Source organism: Bos javanicus, chromosome 27 (genome assembly GCF_032452875.1).
Source record: "Bos javanicus breed banteng chromosome 27, ARS-OSU_banteng_1.0, whole genome shotgun sequence".
In the NCBI taxonomy this organism is placed as follows: Eukaryota; Metazoa; Chordata; class Mammalia; order Artiodactyla; family Bovidae; genus Bos; species Bos javanicus.
In genome coordinates, this window is record NC_083894.1 from 2,800,394 (window position 1) to 2,824,196 (window position 23,803).

Here is a 23,803-nt window from a genome sequence, read left to right on the forward strand (position 1 = left end):
AATGAAAACTGACCTTTTCCAGTCCTGTGGCCACTACTGAGTTTTCCAAATTTGCTGGCATATTGAGTGCAGCACTTTCATAGCATCATCTTTCAGGGTTTGAAGTAGCTCAACTGGAATTCCATAACCTCCACTAGCTTTGTTTGTAGTGATGCTTTCTAAGGTCCAGTTGACTTCACATTCCAGGATGTCTGTCTCTAGGTGAGTGATCACACCATCATGATTATCTGGCTCAGATGACCATTATATCTACTCTTGTGGGCAATAATCCCTTAGAGGAAATGGAATAGCCATCATAGTCAACAAAAGACTCTGAAATGTAGTACTTGGATGCAATCTCAAAAATGACAGAATTATTTCTGTTCGTTTCCAAGGCAAACCATCCAATATCACAGTAATCCAAGTCTAGGCCGCAACCAGTAACACTGAAGAAACTGAAGTTGAACCTATATGAAGACCTATAAGACCTTTTAGATCTAACACCCCAAAAAGATGTCCTTTTCATTATAGGTGACTTGAATGCAAAAGTAGGAAGTCAAGAAACACCTGGCTGCTGCTAAGTCACTTCAGTCGTGTCCAACTCTGTGCGACCCCATAGAAGGCAGCCCACCAGGCTCCCCCGTCCCTGGAATTCTCCAAGCAAGAACACTGGAGTGGATTGCCATTTCCTTCTCCAATGCATGAAAGTGAAAAGGGAAAGTGAAGTCGCTCAGTCGTGTCCAACTCTTTGCGAGCCCATGGACTGCAGCCTACCAGGCTCCTCTGCCCATGGGATTTCCCAGGCAAGAGTACTGGAGTGGGGAGCCATTGCCTTCTCAGAAACCCTGGAATAACAGACAAATTTGGCCTTGGAGTACAGACTGAAGCAGGACAAAGGCTAATAGAGTTTTGCCAAGAGAACACACTGGTCATAGCAAACACCTTCTTCCAACAACACAAGAGAAGACTCTACACATGGACATCACCAGATGGTCAACACTAAAATCAGATTGATTATATTCTTTGCAGCCAAAGATGGAGAAGCTCCATACAGTCAGCAAAAACAAGACCAGGAGCTGACTGTGGCTCAGATCATGAACCCCTCATTGCCAAATTCAGACTTAAATTGAAGAAAGTAGGGAAAGCCACTAGACCATTAAGGTATGACCTAAATCAAATCCTTTATGATTATATAGTGGATATGAGAAATATATTTAAGGGACTAGATCTGATAGACAGAGTGCCTAATGAAGTATGGATGGAGGTTCATGACATTGTACAGGAGACAGGGATCAAGACCATCCCCATGGAAAAGAAATGCAAAAAAACAATATGGCTGTCTGAGGAGGCCTTACAAATACCTGTGAAAAGAAGAGAAGCAAAAAGCAAAAGAGAAAAGGAAAGCTATACCCATTTGAATGTAGAGTTCCAAAGAATAGCATGGAGAGATAAGAAAGCCTTCCTCAGTGATCGGTGCAAAGAAATAGAGGAAAACAACAGAATGGGAAAGACTAGAGATCTCTTCAAGAAAATTAGAGATACCAAGGGAATATTTCATGTAAAACATGGACACAATAAAGATTCCATTTTCAAGTGATAAAATTATAAACTGTAATAAAGATCGTTAACTTTGTAGATGTTAGTGTTTTGGAAGAAGTAGATTAATTTTCTCCTTAAAAATCATATAAATAAATGCAAGTTCATTAAAAGCTTAACAAGAGTTGAAACAGTCTAAGTTTTATTTTACAATTCTGGTAACTAATAACTAATTCACACGCTTAAACAAACATATGCATACATATACATATTTCATTATTTTTATAAAGCCCTCACTACTGTCAATTAATATGTTGGTAAGTCCTTTTCTCTAATTCTTTGTAAGGTGCCCCATGTTTTCCTTGTTAACATGAGACATAGATTTGAAATATATATATATTTATTTTCATTACCCCAAGGGCAAAATGCTTAGGTTGGGGTGGTTTTTACTTGTGAGTTTTCTGTGTGTATTCTCTGGATGCTGGTGACAGTGGGTGGTAGACCCCAGAGAAGTGGGCAACACTCATCATGTGACCAAAGAAGAAAGATGTGAGCAGAATCAGTGCTTGTGTGTGCGTGTGTCCCTGTGTGCTCAGTCGCTCAGTCATGTCTGACTCTGCAACTCCATGGACTGTAGCCCACCAGGCTCCTCTGTCCATGGAATTCTCCAGGCAAGAATACCGGAGTGGGTTACCATTTCCTCCTCCAGGTATTTTCCCGACCCAGGGATCAAACCCGTGTTCTTTTGTTTCCTGCACTGGCAGGTAGGATTCTTTACCACTAGTGCCACCTGGAAAGCCCTGGGATCAGTACTTACTCCCCATCAAACCAACACCATGGGTGTAAGGACAGGGAAAGGGCAATCAATATTTTACATTTTGAAAAATACTGAGGTAAAACTAAGCTGGTTGGTATACTTATATTGAGTCATCCTAGAGAAACAAGAGAGTAAAATAATCTTAAAATAGTTCTTAATTACTTCAATTATTCATTGCATGTGCTAAGTCACTTCAGTTGTGTCTGATTCTTTGAGACCCCATGGATTGTAGCTGCCACCTCCAGGCTCCTCTGCCCATGGGATTCTCCAGGAAAGAATACTGGAGTGGGTTGTCATTTCCTCCTCCAGGGGATCTTCCGGACCCAGGGATTGAACCCACATCTCTTATGTCTCCTGGATTGACGGGCAGGTTCTTTAGCACCAGCGCCAATCATAATTTATCTTTAAATGGCATGAATCTGGAGAAAAGACTAAAACAAAACTTCCTCCCCTACTTTCTTTTCTTTTGGCTAAGGTAGAAATGCATGTTGGAAATTTCTTCTCCTCTGGAGAGATTGGAACCTCTTCCCCAGACAGGTGAGAAAGATGTCAGAATTTTATGCATTAAAGAGAGAGGCAAGACTTTATAAATAAATGTTTACAATGAAAGCAATTCTGATACAAATTACTTTCCTTGCCAGTTAAGCTGATCACAGTACCTTTAAATTCAATGGCAAAGCCCGACAAGCCCACAGAAGCATCGCTTCGAAATGCCAGAAAAAGACTATTTCCGCTGCTCTCAATTCTTTCTGGGGCTTGAGAGCCCTGGAAACTTCCAATGAGAGGGCTGTTGGAGTCCTCTCCTTCATAGATGTGCAGGAAATCATAGCTGGGCTCCATGTTGAAACTGAAAGGAAAGAGTATTGATGAGTTTCCGTACCTCCTGTATGTCTCTCTTCTTCCCAACTATCAAGTCTCTGAGAGCACACAGCGATTGTATTTGCCTTTGTATTTTAACTTTTAAAAAGCAGGACGATCCAAAAGCTAAATGCAATAATAATCAAAATGGCAATAAATACAACAGACACCAGTTATAACAAATATTATTAGTATTTTACATAATAACCATTATCTTCAATACAGTATGATGTTGAAGATACATAAAGGAAAATGAGTCTTTGCGACATAGATACAGTGTCTCTTCCCTGTAACTGTGATATTTCTAATGAATGCAGTTTAAAGGAAGGGGGTTCAGAAGTGATGTATTTCCACTGATATTTGATTTTTATGTGAAAATATTTTTAGTTTAATAATATATATACTTGGTGTTTGGGCTTCCCTGGTGGCTCAGATGGTAAAGAGTCTGCCTGCTGTTAATCCTTGGTGTTGCTGATGATTCTTAAAGTTCAAAAATATTTTTGGTTCTTTACTTTTAAAATTATAATTGCCTCTGCTTGCTTAGGTAATTCGGCCAGTATTTGCAGTCCTTAAAAAGTGTGGAAGTCAAACCTCACGTTATTTCACCATGACTGGATGTTCCAATTTTCTCTCCCTTCTCCCTCCTTCTTCCTCTCTCCCCTTCCCACTCTCTGTATTTCTGTCTCTCTCGTACTGTGAACACCCTAATAATTTCCAGTGTCTGACAATTAAAGTCCAAAGCTCTCAAGTGGGATATGGTTTTAAATGTCTCTGCCATTTACGACAATAAGGATGACAATAATCTGGGAACTTGAAACATATGTCTACTCTCAAGTAAAAGATTGAACTTGGTTCAGGCATCTAAGAGTGGGGTCAGAATAGCAAATACACCAGACAGAGGCACTGCTGTAGTCCATTTTGCCTGGCCCTCCTCTGTCCCTGCACCTCTAAGTCAGATACTTCAGGGTCTTTAATGTGGACCAGTCCAGGCAGCTTCCACTCTCTTCCCTTTCCTTTGGTGGCATATTTGGATATACAAGGATGGAGAGAGTCAGGCATTTTTAGATATTATCACAAACACGTGCTGTTGTTTAAGTGGCTCAAATTCATCTGGAGATTCAAGTGATAAAGCATGAACCCTAGGTCCCTCCCAAAGCTGCCCCGTGCAACGTGGGGGGACAGCCATGGACCCCACATGAGTGTGATACCTGCATCTGCACTTCTCTGCCCTACTCCCTGTCAAGGTGCCCCTGCTCCCACGTGAGCACATTTACTCAAGGAGTTTGTTAAAGGTTTCAGAGCCTGTTTATCTGATAAGTTCTCTGAAGTTGGAAACAAAGAGGAAGTAAAAGATTGGAATGACTGCAGAGTGAATAAAGAGGCCAAAAGGAATCGCAGCAACCAAACAGAATTTGATGGTAATAACAATTTCAGTTAGAATAGTTTACAAGGATGTTTTTAGATTCTGGTCATGCGACACCCTTATAACTGGCAGAAGTAATTATTATGATAGATTATTCTGAATGATGGAAATTCGATCGGGCACAAACAAGTACATTCTAACTGGCCTCTGCTTTGGATGCCCCATCACGTATGCACTGAGGTCTGGAGTGATTCCTATAAATAGTGATGGTGCCTTTGGTTAAATCCTGTGTTATATCTATCTACACCAGATGCATGGATCTACACACCCCAAGAATAGGTAGGCCTAAGTTTGGTATGCTTTTAAACCAAATTCAGTTTGGGTTCCAATATGTGAGTGGCATCAACCCCGAAGTCTACAGAAGTTTTGATAAAACATTCCTCCCCAAAGACTCCTGAGTACAGGACGAGCCTTGAAGCTCACATGTATGTGCTCCAGGCCCTGTCATTCTCTGTCCCCTTTGTTTCTGTCTCTGCCAGGCTCCCCCCACCCCCCAGCTGACTGCAGTCTCATTCTTTAAAAGCGTGTCCTGGGCACCCTGTGCCAATAGCAGCCTCTTTGCCAGGGTCCTTGAGCATCTCTGCTCCCAGCTGGTACCCTGGCTTCCTCCCTCTGTCTACTCAGTAAATCTAAGAGCTAAGGTCCCAGAAAAATGTCCCACCCAAGCACACACAAGCTGTCTATTTCTTAGAAGATGTCCCAAACGTGCAAGTGCCTGTGACACCCAGCCAGCAAAGGATTCCAAACTCTTAGAATCAGAAGAAAACTTGGAGATTTTCTAGGTCAACCTTCTTCCAGGGAGGTGCACAACATTAAGTGAAAAACTACTTGCATAATATAAAACTGCCTTATATGTTATCAGATGACTTGCGCTGTGGGAAACTTAATAATGAGTCACTCTCCGTGACCCGAGGCAGGAAACGCCTACAAAAAAGGTTTTGTGCCCTCTAAAAGGCTTTTAATTGTTAATTTACTTTTAATCCCCTGGCAGCAGAGGTGTCTCCTGGTTCTGAGAAAGGCTCCATCAGAATTTAGCATTAACAAAAATCATAAGGATACTCAAAAACATAACCTAGCAAATGTTCACAGCCTTTGTGTAATAGCCAAGTGGCATAATAAAGTAGTCGTCATTTGGTAAATTTATAGCAGCTTGAGTAAACTCAGGAAGTGATGGCTTATCAAACTACTTAAAATTCAGAGTCACAGAGGTTTAAAATTACCCTGAGTCAGATCTCATCAAGAGGAGAAAGCGGAGGAAGATGAGCACAGCCAGCCCTGGAATACTGATATAAACATCTCAATGAGAGAAAAGTGTTCAATTGACAGATAAATAAATACGATTAGACCACTCTGCCTTGGAGAGCTGAAACCAATAGGACAGCATATAGAACCACTTTTCTTTTATCACCTTATTTAGTTCAAAAGTCAAAATGTAAACTTGGAAAATACCTTGGGATTTGGAAAGATGCGATTATTGTATGCCAGATATTAATAATGTGATAGTTCTGTAGAATTTAATTTGTAATATAATCATATTATGATTTGAACTTTTACCATTTAATTTAGCAGAAAGAAGTTAGCATTTTTTAAAAAGGACTAATGTCTATTAATTGAAACTTTACAGCATTGAAATGTGGGGAATTTGTGTTTTCAGAGTTCTAGCAAGTCTTGAGTATTTGAATGATTATTAATAACACCACCACCTTGGGGATGTCAGACAGGATGCACTTGGAAATGGATTAGTACCCATGCACTAAGGGAAATATCAGACACTGATGAGAAATTACACCAAGTATATCCATGTGTCAGTCACTCAGTTGTGTCTGACTCTTTGTGACCCCGTGGACTATAGCCCACCAGGCTCCTTTTGTCCATGGGATTTTTCAGGCAAGAATCCTGGAATGGGCTATTTCCTCCTCCAGGACTTCTTCCTGACCCGGAGATTAAACCCTCCTCTCTTGCACTAGCAGGCGGAATCTTTACCACTGAGCCACCTGGGAAGCCGCAAGTATATCTAAATCACTCCTTTATTGTCTTGAATATTCTGTAAATTAAGCTCCCTCATGTGGAATACATTGCAAAAATGTGTGCAAGATAGTATTTATAAGTAATTCCTGCCACATCATGTGTATCCTAATTCAAGTAGAATATTGAAAAGCAAAACAACTGATTTCCAGGTTTGTCATCCTGCAGCCGGATGCTATCCCTTTTAGATACAAGACCTCGGCTTCACTAGATGTGAAATTGAAAGCCCTCTGAAAGAATGAGTGCGTTCATCTCCAGGTGTGACATTTAAAGTCCTGCTACAAGGAGGGAGTCCACAAAACACAGTACCTTTTGAATATCAGGGCAATGACGAAGTCCGGGTTCACCCTCACTCTCCAGTCGCACTCCTTCCCAGGCGGGTAGGGCTGTGGGTAGTTGGGGGACAGGATGACCCCCGCGGGCCCGGTCAGGTTCCCTCCGCACGCCGCTGCCGCAGGGAGAGAAGGACATGGTCAGTAGGAGCTTGTCAGAGGTTACACGCAGCATTATTAAACTGACCCAGGAGGTCTGCACATTTTTAATGTGATCATTACCAAATTTTATATACCATCCCACTTCATTTTTAAGGAGGATTATCATTGCTGGCAAATGAAATGTACATCCTATACATTCAAACTTTACCCAATTAAACTGGATAGGTTACCTGAATCCCCCACACTTCTGTCAAGTACACTATGGATATAAGAAAAAAAAAAACTTGGAGAGGGTAAAATATCCCCATTGATATCAGTTTATGGCCATGTCAATTCTTTGGTCATTTCTTGTGGTTTACAAAGAAGTCATTGCTCACTTACTCTCGGAAGTTTGCTTCAAATGGTATAATTGATCATTCACCTCCTGTTCACTTTTGTAACCCTAAGCCTAGGAGTTTTTGATCATAATAAGTATGCAGGAAATATATGATGAATAAATGAAGATTTGTTATTTCATAGATTTCTCACAGTCCTCTGCTATATGCAGGGCTTGGGGTACTGTGCCCAGATTTCAAAATGACAAAACTAACAAGATTTAGGTGATATCTAGTGACACATGATCAAGAGGAGGCTTGGCAGAAAGTTAAAACCCATAAAAATATCATTTTGTCACAGTGCTTAGTATGTTATTATCAGGAAGAAGCATTTTAGATTTAATCACAAGTGTTTATATAAGTCAATGATTATGTGGTTGATTCTTGAGCCTGAAAATTTGGGGGCTATTTACATTTAGTTAGATAAGACTTCTGTTAAAGCTTCTATGCTGTGAAAGTTATTAACACTGCAAAACTGACACACACTAATTTTAGATAGATTTGTTAAAATACTAGGTTAAAGGTTTTCATACTGAATACTGTGAATTGTCACCAAGTTGTTCTAAAAAAAATAAATTACCCTGATTAATGATAATAACTTTCTTTTTTTTTAATTTTTTTTTTTTTTTTACTTTACAATATTATATTGGTTTTTGGTATGGGGAGGGAGGTGGGAGGGGGTTCAGGATGGGGAACACGTGTACACCCTGATTAAATTGTACTGTTCCTTCTAAACTGTATACCTTATTTCACTTCATTGATTATTTCCATGTTCAGGGGAAAAAACAAGTAGAGAAGGGAATATGCTAATTACTGATAATCCCCACACAAACACACAGGGACTTTTTGTGAAAATAAGATGAAGATGTACACTTTGTAATCTTCTGAGATGAATGTGTCTTTAAATACCCATTTAACATCCTGAAAACTTAACTTTCCATAAGACAAAATCTAACGAATCCCAAGACATTTTGTTTTAACTTCAGTTTCATCAAAGGCAAACTCTGAATAATATCACAGGAAATATTTATAATAAATTCTTAAAGATGTACTCTCAACAGCATTTCAATATAATTTTCTCAAAAATGATTTCAACCACATTTCCCCTAGCATGAAGTTTTATTTTAATAAATGGGGTGGAAACAATCAGCTAAGTGCGAAGAATCAGACAGGACTTAGTGACCGAACAGCAACCACAGAGTGGCTTTCGCAGGACGAGACACCACCTCCCCGGAATCAAGTGGACCCTGACAGCGTGGAGCACCAGAGCCTGAACAAAAGAAGAGGTGGTGCTGAGGTGGGGAGGGAGGCACCTGAGGGTCTCAGGCAATGCTGCTCCGTCCAGGCTTGAAAAGAACAAACTTGGCAGATTCAGGGTACCGCGTACAAGGGTGCCACCAGCAGGAAGAGTTCAGGATGAGACCCAAATATTAATTTATAAGAAACAAAGGGAAGATCCTGTCTTATTCCCACCGGTCTCAGGGGGCATTTTCAAATGAGGTTATTTAAACCTTGGTGTGGAATTAAGGAGGACTATCTTGCTGGGTTTGTTCTCTATTCTGATGGGGGACTCTTCATTTTAGTCTCATCAGGTTTTCATTAGCAAGCTTGCACAATATTTCGGATAGGATTAGATTCAGTATCAAATGCAATTCAGACACTCTAGAAATTCTCCAGGGGGAATGGACATAGAGATAAATCCTCAAACCCATATCAGCCAACAGGCCCTTGTTTGAAACCCTCAGGGTCACTCCTCCCGACATCCGGGATAACAAGTTCATCCACTGAGGTGTGCAGCAGTGCTCTTTAACTAGACACATCGCTACTTCTGCACCAAAACATTTCAATGTTCACACCACTAAATGGGATAAACAGTCTCAAAATAGTTTTCCCTGTAGACCAGGGCAGGATGGTGCCACCAAATTAAGTGTCTGCAAACTTAGAATGCATTTTTGCTTTGCAGAGCTCTTTAGAACTTGAACTTGGACAAAAGGTATTGTGGACTACTTGAGAAATCTGAAACCGTGGAGATGGTCGAGAGACACTTTATTCAGAATCAGGAGGTAGTGAGAATCCTGTGGTCTGGAGAATCGGTCTTTTAAGTCTCAGTAGAAAGTCCCAGTTCCAGGGGTGCCTCCATCATGGGATTCCTTTGTGAAATGAAAAGAGTGTGGCATCCAAGCAAACCGTAGGAAGGGTGAGCAGTCAATGCTGATGAACACTGGAGTAACATACGAACAGGGGAGCAGCTGAGAGATTTTATGAAAGCATGCGAGAGAAAGAGAACAGCAAATAGGAGGGAAAAATACACTAAGAATAAAATGGAAAAACGCTAGCCTGTCAATAGGAAAGAGCAAACTCAAGCGGCCAATGAGACTATGAAATTAAAAACAGTTCAATCTCACGGCTAATTTAATATGCCAATTGAACCACCAAGGAATCTTCATGTCCTGCTCATATTATGAGATTAACAAATACCATATATAGCATTTTTTTTTCTGAGTCGGGGAAAATAAACAATAATACGATGGCTGATGATGATTATGGAGAAGGAAATGGCCACCCACTCCAGTACTCTTGCCTAGAAAATCCCATGGACGGAGGAGCCTGGTGTCCATGGGGTTGCAAAGAGATGATGATTAAATTGGGCAATCTTTCCAGAAAAGTTTTGAAAATTCTAGAAATAGATAAGTTTGTAGAAATATGTCATTCATAAAAAATCATGGATGTGTTCTGCAGTGGTGTTCATTTCAGCAATTTCTGTGAGAGGGAAAAGGCTGAAACACCTAACTCTGCACAGAGGAGTGATTAGCGGGATCAATATTGGTCATTATTGATCCAGAGAGCAACTCTGTAGGCAGAAATGTTAATTAGTAAAAAAATAAGTAAGGACAGTAAAAGATACTCATCCTGTACTGGTAAGTAAAACGCATATATTACAAAACAATCATTCAGGGTGCTATCATTTAAAAATATTTAAAATATAGGTTATATATACATAAAATAACTATGACACATATGCATGTTCACATGAATAGCAGTTGCCCTTAGGTAAAAAGGGGACAGTGCTTTTTCATCTTTTTTCTTAACTGTAGCTTATAAAACTTACACAAAAACATAAGGAAGAAGCAAAAAAAAAAAAAGTAAAAATTGTCTCATATCAGCAGAACAGAATTTAGATGAGCACCAAACCACGACCACCACTAAGGTGGACCACTACCTTACAAAAGCATTATCTCTTTTCTGAGGGAAAAATGTTCACAATGGGATGAAAAGATACTCATTTATTCCTAGATATGTGCTTTCCATTTTTGTGTTACATAATATCTATGTGTGTGGGTGGTTTCTGTTGCCAATACAATTGATATTCTATTGCCTGGGAGTGATGTTAGCTTATCCATGGAGCTGATACTCAAGAAAGATGAAGTGTTATCTGTTTTCATTGCTGAGAACCCCTTTACCTAGTCACTGGCCAAAGTTAGATAACTAAGAGGCAAACTCAAAAAAGACCATAGATTAGTTGGGAAGGTGGTCAAATTTTATAATGAATTGTTCAAATGAATGTAAACCAAGAAATTATCTTCAAGAGATTAACTGGTAATCATATTGCTTCTTTATATACTCGTCCATAAGCTTGCTGCTACTGCTGTTGCTAAGTCGCTTCAGTCGTGTCCGACTCTGTGCGACCCCATAGACGGCAGCCCACCAGGCTCCCCGTCCCTGGGATTCTCCAGGCAAGAACACTGGAGTGGGTTGCCATTTCCTTCTCCAATGCATGAAAGTGAAAAGTGAAAGTGAAGTCGCTCAGTCATGTTCAACTCTCAGCGACCCCATGGACTGCAGCCTACCAGGCTCCTCCATCCATAGGATTTTCCAAGCAAGAGTACTGGAGTGGGTTGCCATTGCCTTCTCCGGTCCATAAGCTTAAACTCATGCAAATTGAGGGAAAAAGTGCCTTTCCTGATTTAAAAACAGACCAATGGCTTAACATGTTGGTTGCATTTATAGGTAATTACTCCACTTTAAAAAAGGAACACGAAGAAATCTGGTGTATCTCCTGATGACTCAGCTTGAGATGAAATGTATGACAGTACTCATGAAAGTCATGAAATGTAAATACGGCGCAGAACTTTACACAAGCATGGTAGCTCTCTGACAGGCCTCCACGTGCTAAGAAGCAGAGCTGTCGATCTCATCTATCTCCAGACTCCTGCAAGCACTCTGCAATAAGTTAAGAGTTGCACATTATAGCACCATGGGACCACTGAGAATTTTTTCACTGCTGTGCATTATGACAATAGAAATCATTTTAAGTCACAAAATTCCCTCAAGGTCATCCGATGCAAAATGGGCCATTAACTATGAGCATATGACTTCATTATCACTTCCTCTCTTTGCAGATTAATTCAATTTTATATTTTTTAAACAGATTATAAGGAAGTACAAATTACCCTGTAACTGTTCATTAAAATAATAAAGGTTTTAAAAAAATTAAGATGGGCTACCATAAATAGGTATTTATGGCAAAATAATTGAATGGACAATTTAATTGAATGAATAACTGTTTATAAAAAAATATGTCTTTCCTTAAAACCATATTTGTAATAGAATAGGGGACTTCCCAGGTGGCTCAGTGGTAAAGAATCTGCCTGCTAATGCAGGAGACACAGGTTCGATCTCTGGATAGGGAAGATCCCCTGGAGGAGGGAAAGGCAACCCACTCCAGTATTCTTGCCTGGAGAACCCCAGGGATAGGGGAGCCCGGCAGGCTACAGTCCATGGGGTCACAAAGAGTTAGACACGACTGAGTGACTGAGCATGCACAAGCAGGTATCTTGGATATTGGTTGTTCAGACTAAGGTCTGCAATACCGATTATTTTCTTCTTATAAGGTCAAACTGCAAAATTCTAGTAAATTTCAGAAAGAAGTCTTTCCTTTTATCTGTATATTGACATACCAGTATAATTTCTAGGTTTTAGGATTCTATTAAAATGTACTGCTATTACAGAAAAATTATCTAAAAAGAGAACATATTCTTTACTGAGTAGCCTTTGCTTAAGGGCACATTTCTATATTAAAAATGAGAACAACAATGGTAGGGTTATGAATTTTCAGCCACCCAAAATTTTAAATTACAGTAACTTGATTGATCTATATTTTTATAAGATTTGTTAAGGATAGGAAATTTTAGGGAAATGTCAATTACTGTACATTAAGTAAACTACTTCCTTTATTTCACCTAATAAAATAAAATTTAAAGGTTTATAATAAAATTTCAATGTAATCTCAGAAAACCTGAGGGTGTGCAAGAAACTCTTGAGAAATACTTCTGAAGAATAATGCATTTTATAGAGCTATTTTAATGATAACATGCAGTCCTTCCCCAATTTAAAACTGCTATATTCCATTGCACAATACCTATGCATGTAGGAGGGTCTGGTTGCCAAAAGAATCGGTTATTCAGCTGCACACAGGTGATTTTAGCTTGCCCTTGGAGCTGGTACCCAGGGTCACACTGGAAGGTGATGGTGTCCCCAGGTTCTCTGCTGTCCCCGTAGCGGGTACCGTTTTGAGGCATACCCGGGTCGTTGCAGGTGGATGCGATGGATGCTGGAACAAAGGGACATCACATTAGTGACTGGAGACGTGATCCCTACACTCTTACAGATGTGGAGCCCTGTGGCTGAGGCGCCTTTGATCGGCATAATGAGTCACTTGTCCACATGTGAACATTTTTTTTCCCTCAAGAATATATTCGATAACTTGCATCTTGATTATGCTTCCTTTGAACAGATGCTAGAAAAATCCTGATGAAAATTCAACCAATTATGGAAAATATTAAGGATTTATATCATGCTATGCACACACACTCATTTCCCTTTAATTTTCTCAACAATATTTTAATGAAAATATATGCCACAATTTAAATGATTTGAGAACCCCAATCTCAAGGAAACTTGAGGAAAATAAGATAGGATACATTTTCTTTGGGTTGATGCCTTCTCATGGGACAACCAGCTAAGATGACCCAAACCCTCTTAAACTGTTTTGTCCAAAAATACCTTTAGTTCTTTAAAAATATTTTAAATTCTCCTTTAATCTAAAGAATATTTTTACTAACGTGATACTGTAGGATCAATAGATGTTTCTGTTCTCATTTCCCCCTCAATGCTGTTAACGTATTACAATTTTCTGCTTTCCAGTTTTCCTACTTAATCTCACAGTCTGGAATGACTTTAAGATCATCTATCTTTGATGTCCTAACATTTCACAATATGATGTCTATGCATGAATTGCCTTATATTTCTAAGGAAATAAAAGTTTTGCAATATCATGTCTATGAATGAACCTTCTTATATTAGTCCTGCTTGGAACACATTCAAAGTTTTAAATCTGAAGATTAAGCAACTATCTTATCAAATATCAGTTCCCTCCTATTATCTGTATTCCCCTCATATGAACTAAAATTTGACAAATGTCTCTATCCTTCACGTCTCTTAACTTTTCATTTTTAAAAAATCTTTGTTCCATCTTCTGGGTAATTTTTTAGACCATTTTCCTATCATAATCTTCTCTTCATCTGCATCAAATTTATTATACTGTCATGTAGTTGAGTTTTAAACTTCCTTTCATTGTTTCTCTGCTAGAATTTTGTTCAAACATCTTTGGCCATTTATACAGTATTTTGTTCTCTACTCATAATTTTATTCACTTTTGTTTTTTACACTCTTATGGTCTGATCTGATAATGATTCCAATATCTCTCAGAGTCTAAGGTGCCCCTGAATTTTGATTTTGCTCTTCTATTTATGGGACTTCACTTGCAGTAATTCTTTTGAAGGTGCATTTATGCAGAGGGGATTCTCATTTGACTTTCCCATGTGCCTGGGAGAAGAGAAGCCTTCTACCTCTTTAAAATAAAGTCTCTGCTGAGGCATTTTGGACCACAGAGATGGCACAAATTCGTTTATAAGCTAGTCTGAAACCTGCTTGTGGTTATGAGTTCTCTGTCCCTGTGTCTATTTCTATACCTGTGTCTATATCCGTATCTGTCCATCCGTCTGTCTATCTGTCTTTACCATCTAACTTTTCTCCCTTGTAGTGACAGCAGACCTCTCTTTGGAGTTCTGCTGCTGCTGCTGCTAAGTTGCTTCAGTCGTGTCCGACTCTGTGCGACCCCATAGATGGCAGCCCACCAGGCTCCCCCATCCCTGGGATTCTCCAGGCAAGAACACTGGAGTGGGTTGCCATTTCCTTCTTGGAGTTCTAGCAGTGTGTAAGCGGATCTGATTATATTTCCAATATTGAAAAGCTCTCAGATGTTTCTTCCTATCTTTTCAGCCCACAGACTCTCAGAAATGAAATTCAGTCTCACTAGGGTCCTACTGACAGATGCTTTCAGGGGAAAGTAAAGTGAGAAAGTCACCTAGTCATGTTCAACTTTTTGCAGCCCCATGGACTCTAGCCCACCAGGCTCCTCTGTCCATAGAATTCTCCAAACAAGAGCACTGGAGTGGGTTGCCATTCCCTTCTCCAGGGGATTTTCCTGACCTAGAGATCGAACCTGGGTCTGCTCCCAGGACAAAGCCAACCCCTTAATTTCATGGCCTTTCTGCATCTCACATTACTTTGGTGACTCTGAGGATCCCTTACTGTCCTGCAGTTTCAGTGATACATTTTAAAAAGCTAAACTTAATCATGTCCAACACCTTTGGCATATTTTCAGTGGCTATGTTTCCAGAGAACTTACTTTACTGTCATACTGGGCCTTGCAGACCCTCCATTTCAGTTCTACCTTAATCCCACTGCACGAAGGCTGGCTTATCATGCCTGTCATCATTGCCATTGTAATTATTAGTGTTTTGAGTAGGGGAATTTTACTTGAAGGAGCGTTCTCAATAAGTATCAAAAAAGAGTAAGTTTTTCAATGGAAAGAGAGCAGGAAATGAGGAGTCAGAGCCACTGAGGAAGATTCTTTCAGTTTCCACTCTCATCAGCTGCAAAGATCAGCAGGCAAGGCAGAAGGCAAGCACATCTCCCTGAAAGAAGACCAGTTCAGCAGTGGAATGCAGAATGGACCTGAGGACACAAAGCTTCTAGTTAGGGTGCCAGGAGTGTCATACCCATAACCCACAACTCTTTACAATAGAGAAGAGCAGTTAGAGAATTCAAGCACCAGAATCATAGCCCATTGTGGCCATCACCTAGGCAACACAATGGTGCTTCCATGGAACTAGTATTTTACAAATGATCAATCTTGAGTTTACTATTTGAGTAACTGAAGAATCTAAGATCTAACTGTGCTCTATTGTTGCTGAGATTTCTCTGGGCTTCAGGAAAAAAAATAAGCAAATCTTGTTGTACATTTTCAATCTTGTCCATTGGACTGAATTTCACATCTCCGAAAGAAACTTCATTCTTTATTCAAGCAAGTGGTCACATGGATGATTACATACTCATTTCCAAATGAGAATTAATTTAATATAGCATTAAAATAATTTAAAAATAAATACTTAGTATTAAAAGTTAATTGTCTATTAAGCAAAGAGATCAAACCAGTCAATCCTAAAGGAAATCAACCCTGAATATTCATTGGAAAGACTGGTGCTGAAGCTGAAGCTCCAATACTTTGGCCAACTGATGTGAAGAGCTGACTCACTGAAAAAGACCCTGATGATGGAGAAGATTGTAGGCAGGAGGAGAAGGGTCAATAGAGGAGATAGTTGGATGGCTTCATCGACTCAATGGACATGAGTTTTAAGCAAACTCCAGGAGATACCAAAGTACAGGGAAGCCTGGCATGCTGTAGTCCATGGGGTTGCAAAGAGTCAGACATGACTTGGCTGACATGCCAAGGCATAACTTGGCAACAACAGCTCTTAGTAAATATCCATAGTAATAGTTCTATGATAAATAAGTACATAGTACTAAAATAATTTAAAAATAAATCTTTAGGAAAAAAGCCAAGGAGATCATTGATGAGTCTCATTGTAATTTTTAAGAGATATGCTTTTATTACTTCTCTTTCCAAATTTTTATTCAATATTCATTAAAGCAAAAGCACATTACTCAGTGAAGAAGCTTTACACAAAGATGCACACAGATTTTGTACATAAGAAGAATTTCAAAAGACACATGAGTTTACAAGACAAGTGTTCTGCAGAACACTTTTCTGTAGGTTATTAATAGGTGTCTGGTCTAATAAGACTAACAAATACCACATCCTCCAACTCTCTCTTGTAGGTCTCCATTGTATATCAGGGATTAAAGGCTCAGAGAATAAAGAAACATAAAAAAATAATTTAATACAGTGTATTCTAAATAAATGTAATTATAGAGCATGTTTTTTCCATAGACTTATTCAAATCCTCCCAAATAAAGATCCACAGAATATCAGTATATAAAACAGTGGCTTGCACTAAGGGTTATATATCCTTTAATGGGATGAAATTTAATTCAGTTTTGAAAGAGTTTTCTACTTCTAAAGCAAATTTTCACTCTGAATATCTGTAATAATAATCATAGAGCATGGCATTAAAAATTTATGTACTCATGTAGTTCATATTGTATGAACTATAGCATCTATATACTCAACTGGAAAATCAATAAAAGGCATGAAAAAATATAAATACAGCATCTACATAATTAGCTAAACTTATGCCAATTACATGAAAATGTGACTTGTAGTAAAATAGTTCTACACATGGCCTTAGTCGGGGCGGGGGGGGATGTTCTTCATATGGCTTGTGTATGTTTAAAGACTGAGATTTCCAATCATGATGGTTTAGCTGAATTGAACCCCAAACTCTTACTCTTCCCTTTTAGAATTACAAAATAAAAATTAAAAGTTCCTAGGTTACTCCAGATTGGATTAAAAAAAAAAAAACAACAATGAGATTACATGAAGAAAAAACAAACAATTTAAAACAATGCACCGGGGAATATATTGGCTGGTTTGTTTTTTTTTTTAATAAACACCATTTTATTTCCCCCCAGTTACACACTGTGGAAAAATGCTTTCTGGTAATGACAATAAAGCTTATTTGGAGACTAATATGAGAGCCTCCAACCAATGATATTTCTTTGGGGCAGAAATTTCTTTTCCACCTTCAGGGTCACACAGGGTCATGGATGTGACACGCGCTCATTTCCTTTTCACGACTGTATTCTTTAGTGTGCCGTACGTCTGCTTCTTTCACTCAATTTTGTCTTAAATATTTTTTTTTCTTCAAACAGGATTTTAATGACTGAATCTTCCCAGTTTTTTCTTCCATAAAAAGGAAAACAATAGTTTTAGTTGCAGCAGTCTTACCCTCCTATCACCTGAGAAGAAGATGCTATTCCTGAGGTGTATACATGGTGTTCTTCAATTTCCCCAGGCAGGGGTTCTCTAGAATGTTTCAAGTCATATAGAATCTTCCACAAGCCTAGTGGGATCTAAGAGATATCTCCACTCCTTGCCCCCTGAATCTAGAGCCACTCCAATAGGCTTGAGTGACCCGAACCTGTGCTTCACTTAGCATAAAAGCCAGGGACCTGACATTTTGTTTGTACAAGGCAGCAATGATGATGTAGAACTACTGAATCATGAGAAATACAGTGGACTCAAATTTATTCCCAATTGGTTAAAGTCATTTTTGACACTGGAGACTGTATAGAATATATGCATTCAAAAATAATTTGCAAAGTTGTGTTCTCTTTCTATTCTAACTAAAAAAATTGAGCATTTGGACCATGTCTTGTTAAATGTGTCAAGTCCTCTTGCCTTTTTTTTTTTTTACTTTCTAATTTGCATTTTGTTTGTTTTTGTTTGTTTTTAATTTAAATTTATTTATTTTAATTAGAGGCTAATTACTTTACAATACTGTATTGGTTTTGCCATACATCAACATGAATGTTCATCACAGCACTGTTTATAATAGCCAGGACATGGAAACAACCTAGATGCCCATCAGCAGATGAATGGATAAGAAAGCTGTGGTACATATACACAATGGAGTATTACTCAGCTTTTTTTTTTTAATTTAAACATCACTTAAAAGTATATTTACTGACTGGTAAATATTGCTTCATTCACAAAGCAAAGTCTGCTTTGTGTACATTTATTATCTCAAAATTCCCTTTCATAACATACCAGAGAGAATGCTCACCACTGGTTATTCATTCACAGAAGCAAAGTCTGCTTTGTGTACATTTATTATCTTAAAATTCCCTTTCGTAACGTACCAGAGAGCATGCTCACCACATACATGGAAAAGCACACGGTGACACCAGTGTGCTTCTCATCAGAGGCAGACATATTCTAATCTTCAGATCTTAACCTGTGCATGAAGAGCGCCTGTTCTTGGGTTAAGAAAGTTGAATGAATTCTTTGTGCAAGTGTCAGGTTACCATTTTCTCTGAAAAGTTGCTCTTTGGGTTAGATCATGGCACAGAAAATCTCCTTCTGGAGGGCCACTGACTGTGTTTGACAGGATAAACATGAGCTGGTCACCAGAACTCCATCAAGCATGCATTAGTGCTTCAGCGGCTGGAAAAGGTTTGAAAACACACAGGAAAGAGGAACCTCAATTCATCCAATGCAGTGTTTCCACTCAATCCCAGGCTCCACATTAAAGAAAGAAGGTGGGTCCAAATTCTACCAAGGTCCACTAATTCGATCTACATTCTTCCTCTCCCTCCTGACAACATCAAAGTGCTTCAGGAACTGGAGACACAGAGTTTTCTAAGATCTTCCAAGGTCAAGAACAGAAGTGACGGCTGCTCAAAGTGATGGATGCACATTTCACAGATCCTTCCCCCTGGATTTCAAAAGTAACACATGGCACTGGGGAAATAGCCAGCCTTGATGCAAGCCTCACATCTTCCACAGAAGTTAATTCATGGTTGATCACAGCTTTAAATACAGAATGTAAAACCATAAAACTTACAGAAAAATGTCTAGGAGAAAAATCTTGAGGATTTAGGGCTAGGCAAGGACATGGCAACAACATCACCATCTATAAAAGCAAAAATTAATAAACTAAACTTCAAAATTAAAAACTTTTTTCCCCAAAAAGACTTTGTTAAGAAGATGGATAGACAATATGAAGACCAAGAAAAGCAGTTTAAAATTCACATATCTGACAAAAGACTAGTATCTAAAACATATCAAGAATTCTGAAAATGCAAAAAAATAAAAGGAAAACATGAAAATATTCAACCAGAAAATGAATAAAAGACATGGAAAAACATGTCACTGAAGAGAATGTACAGATGGCAAATAAATATGTAATAAGATGTTCAAGATCACCGGCCATTCAGGAATTGCAAAGAGATATCACTACACACCTTTTAGTGCATCTAATTATATCATATAAGCATACAACATACCTATTAATGCAGCTAATTATATCATATAAAAAGACAACATCAAATACTGGGTGAGGATACAGAGAAAAGGAGTCACTTATACATTGTTCGTAGAAATGTAAAATGGTACAGGCCCTCTGGACAATCATTTGGCCATTAAAATCTAAACATTCTGTTGCCATTCAGCCCAGATATTACACTTCTGTACATTTATCCTGGATAAATGAAAACTTAGGTTCACACAAAAACTTGTACATGAATGTTTATGGCAGCTCCGTTCATAATGGTCCCAAGCTAGAAACAAGCTAAATGTCCTTCAGTGAGTGAATGATTAAACAAGCTGGTATGTCCAGTCAATGGAATATCACTCAGCCACATAAAGGGATGAACCCAAGGCACACGTTGCAGCCCCAGTGAATCTCCTCAGCACTAAACTGAGAGAAAAAGTCAGTCCTGAGAGACTACAGCCTACACCATTCCTTTCATATGATGTTCTGGGAACGGCAGAGTTATGGAAATGGAGGGCACATTAGAGGTTGCCTGGAGGCAGCAGGAGGGCAGTGGGTGGCTGAAAGGACATCCTGAGGAACCTTTGGGTGATAGATGTTCCGCCTGTTGACTGGCCATTGTTGACAGCCTGGCTGTGATGTGTACACTAGTTCTGCAGGTTACCACTTGGGAGGAACTTCTTAAGGGTCCACAGGATCTGTTTTACTTCTTACATGGGCATGTGAATTTATAAGTACTTTTAAATAAAAAGTTTAAATTATATAGGGACTTCCTTGGTGGTCCAGTGGTTAAGAATTTGCCTTCTAATGCAGGGATCATGGGTTCGATCCCTGGTCAGGGAACTAAGATTCCATATGCCACAGGGCAACTAATTCTGAATGCTCTAGAGCCTATGGGCCAAAACTAGAGGGCCTGCATACTGCAACAAGAGAAAAGACCATGCGCTGCAATAAATACCAGTGCAGAAAAGAAAAAAAAGATTTATATATATATATATATAAGCTTTTTTATATGGATATATACACACACATGCATATGTATACGCCTGAATTGTAGTATTCACTTGAATCATATAAAATGAATACAAATCATTTTATATTTAAAATTATTTTTGTGTAGGTATATGTGTGTATGTCATTAGCTGCTCAGTCATGTCTGACTCTTTGCAACCCCATGGACTGTAGCCCACCAGGCTCCTCTGTTCATGGGATTCTCCAGGCAAGAATACTGGAGTGGGTTGCCATGGCTGCCTCCAGGGGTTCATGACCCAGGGATTGAACCTGAGTCTCCCACATTGCAAGCGGATTCTTTACCCAGTGAGCCACCAAGGAAGTTCCATGTAGGTATATACTCATGTTTAATTTCAAAACTTGAAGGGATGAAGAGTTAGGAGTCAGTATAGGAATTGTGTATTTCTGCATACTTCTTCATGACAGGAAGCAATGTGGGCTTCAGGATTGTGAAATTATGGGTGGATACTGGCAAATCTGAAGTTGCAGACTATATATTGTCAGTTTAACCAGTTCCTGGGGTTAATGACTATTTCAGAATTTTTTAAAAATATACTAAATCAAGCAAAAGTCCTTTCAAGTACACAATTACTACTTACTGAGAGGCTTCATTAATGCTATTACTGTGAGCCACAGGCAAGGAAAATAAATTTAAGGCCAAGATTCTTCAGATGGAATCACTGACTCGATGGACATGAGTTTGATCGAGCTCTGAGAGTTAGTGATGGACAGTGAAACCTGGTGTGCTGCAGTCCATGGGGTCGCAAAGAGTTGGACATGACTGAGCAACTGAATTGAACTGGTTCTTCAGATAGATACCTTGAAACCTCAGACTGCATGAAAGATTTTACTTTGTCAGTGAAAGCACAGGTATTAAAACACTTGACAGAAAGGGTAACATTATTATAAGAAAACATTAAATACCTTTTATGATCTGCTACTCAAATGTCCTCTGTAACAATGTTTCAAAAGTGGAACATTTGCTTTCATGGTCTTTGTACTGAATAAGCACTTAATAGCTATGAAAATATGTCATTAAAGTAGACTATCAAATGTAAGTGTAAATTGAATCCTACAATTAAAAAAAAAAAAACTTCAACATGCAACAGAAATAAATCAATCACTTTGATTTTCCACAATGCAGAATGTGAATTCCATTAAAGCAAAAAAGCCCAAGTCCCATATTTCATGCTAATTAAATCAAAATATAATAATCCAAGAGCTATTTATATTGCAGCTATTAAACTAGATGATAAATCCCCCTACACTACAGATTTTCATTTTCAAACTCAGAAGTCACTTTCTCATAACAATTGACCTTGTACCATTTCTGCTGCTTATAGTAGGGTCTGAGTCCACTACGTTTATATTATAACATTGGCTATTTTTTAATTATGCAAGCCCCATCACGACGACAAGGCAGTGATCCACAAAGAGGTCACTGGTCATAGCAAGCATCCTTTTTCAACAACACAGGAGATGACTTTACACATGGACATCACCAAATGGTCAATACTGAGACAAAATTGACTACATTCTTTGTAGCCAAAGATAAAAGTGAAAAAGCCGGCTTAAAACTCAACATTCAAAAAACTAAGATCACGACATCTGGTCCCATCACTGCATGGCAAATAGATGAGGAAACAATGGAAACAGTGAGAGACTTTATTTTCTTGGGCTCCAGAATCACTGCATATGCTGACTGCAGCCATGAAATCAAAAGACACTTGCTCCTTGGAAGAAAAGCTATGACCAACCTAGAGAGCGTATTAAAAAGCAGATACATTACTTTGCTGACAAAGGTCCATCTAGTCAAAGCTATGGTTTTTCCAGTGGTCATGTATGGTAGCAACAGTTCAAACCCTGTATGAAACAGCTGATTGGTTCAGGACTGAGGAAGGAGTATGACAGGGCTGTCCATTTATTTAACCTAAATACTGAACACATCATGAGAAAGGCCGGGCTGGATGAGCTACAAGCTGGAATCAAGATAGGCAGGAGAAACATCAACAACGTCAGATATGTGGATGATACCACTCTGATGGCAGAAAGCGAGGAGCCTCTTGAGGAGGATAAAGGTAGAGAGTGAAAGATGGTGACCAGAGCCATGGAAGCAGAAGATGACTGCTTCTCAGCAGGAAAGCTGTGACAAATCTAGACAGTGTTTTGAAAAGCAGAGACATCACTCTGCCGACAAAGGTCCACATAGTTAAGGCTACCGTCTTCCCAGTGGTCATGTACAGTTATGAGAGCTGGACTGTAAAGAAGGCAGAGCACCAAAGAATGGATGCCTTTGCCCTGTAGTGCTGGAGAAGATTCCTGAGAATTCCCTGGACAGCAAAGAGACCAAAACAGTCAGTCTTAGGGGAAATCAACTCTGAATACTCGTTGGAAGGACTGTTGCTGAAACTGAAGCCCCACTATTTTGGTCATCTGATGTGAACAGCCAACTCGTTGGAAAAGACCCAGATGCTGGGAAAGATTGAGGACAGAAGGAGAAGAGGGCATCTGAGGATGAGATGGCTGGATGGCGTCATTGATACAATGAACATGAACTTGGGCAAACTTCTGGAGAGGGTGAGGGATGGGAGACCTGGTGTGCTGCAGTCCATGGGGTTGCAAAGAGTTGGACACAACTGGGTGACTACACAACAATTTTTTAATTAACTTGTTTTCAATGTTTCAAACTAGCTTTTAAAGTGATCTCAAAGATCCTCATAATCACTTATTGGAACTAGAACATTAGTGGGACATAATAAATGTCCAATTTAGGTGGTATCTGTAAGTCAAATAATGTTTCTATTCCTTGCAAATAAATGTTTTAATATTTATTTGCTAGTTATAAAACTATATTTTTGAGTTCTGCATGCCACATTGTTGTTAAACATTGGACCATGTATGTAAAAGAATGCACTCGGAAAATTTCTAAAACATATAAGAGTATAACAGGTTACTCGCATTCACCACAGTATTTGAATCAGTTATGT

General features: G+C 39.0%; 1 protein-coding gene across 1 annotated transcript in view; it reads right to left on the reverse strand.

The window, feature by feature from the left end:
- Window positions 1–23,803, reverse strand: part of CSMD1 (CUB and Sushi multiple domains 1) — a 2,072,278-nt gene that overhangs the window by 250,556 nt on the left and 1,797,919 nt on the right. Inside the window, exons 27-29 of the mRNA XM_061404066.1 lie at window positions 12,866–13,057; window positions 6,948–7,086; window positions 2,992–3,179 (exon numbers count right to left, since the gene is read on the reverse strand). Of these exons, the coding sequence (XP_061260050.1) occupies window positions 2,992–3,179; window positions 6,948–7,086; window positions 12,866–13,057 (519 nt within the window). The remainder of the gene's footprint in view (window positions 1–2,991; window positions 3,180–6,947; window positions 7,087–12,865; window positions 13,058–23,803) is intronic.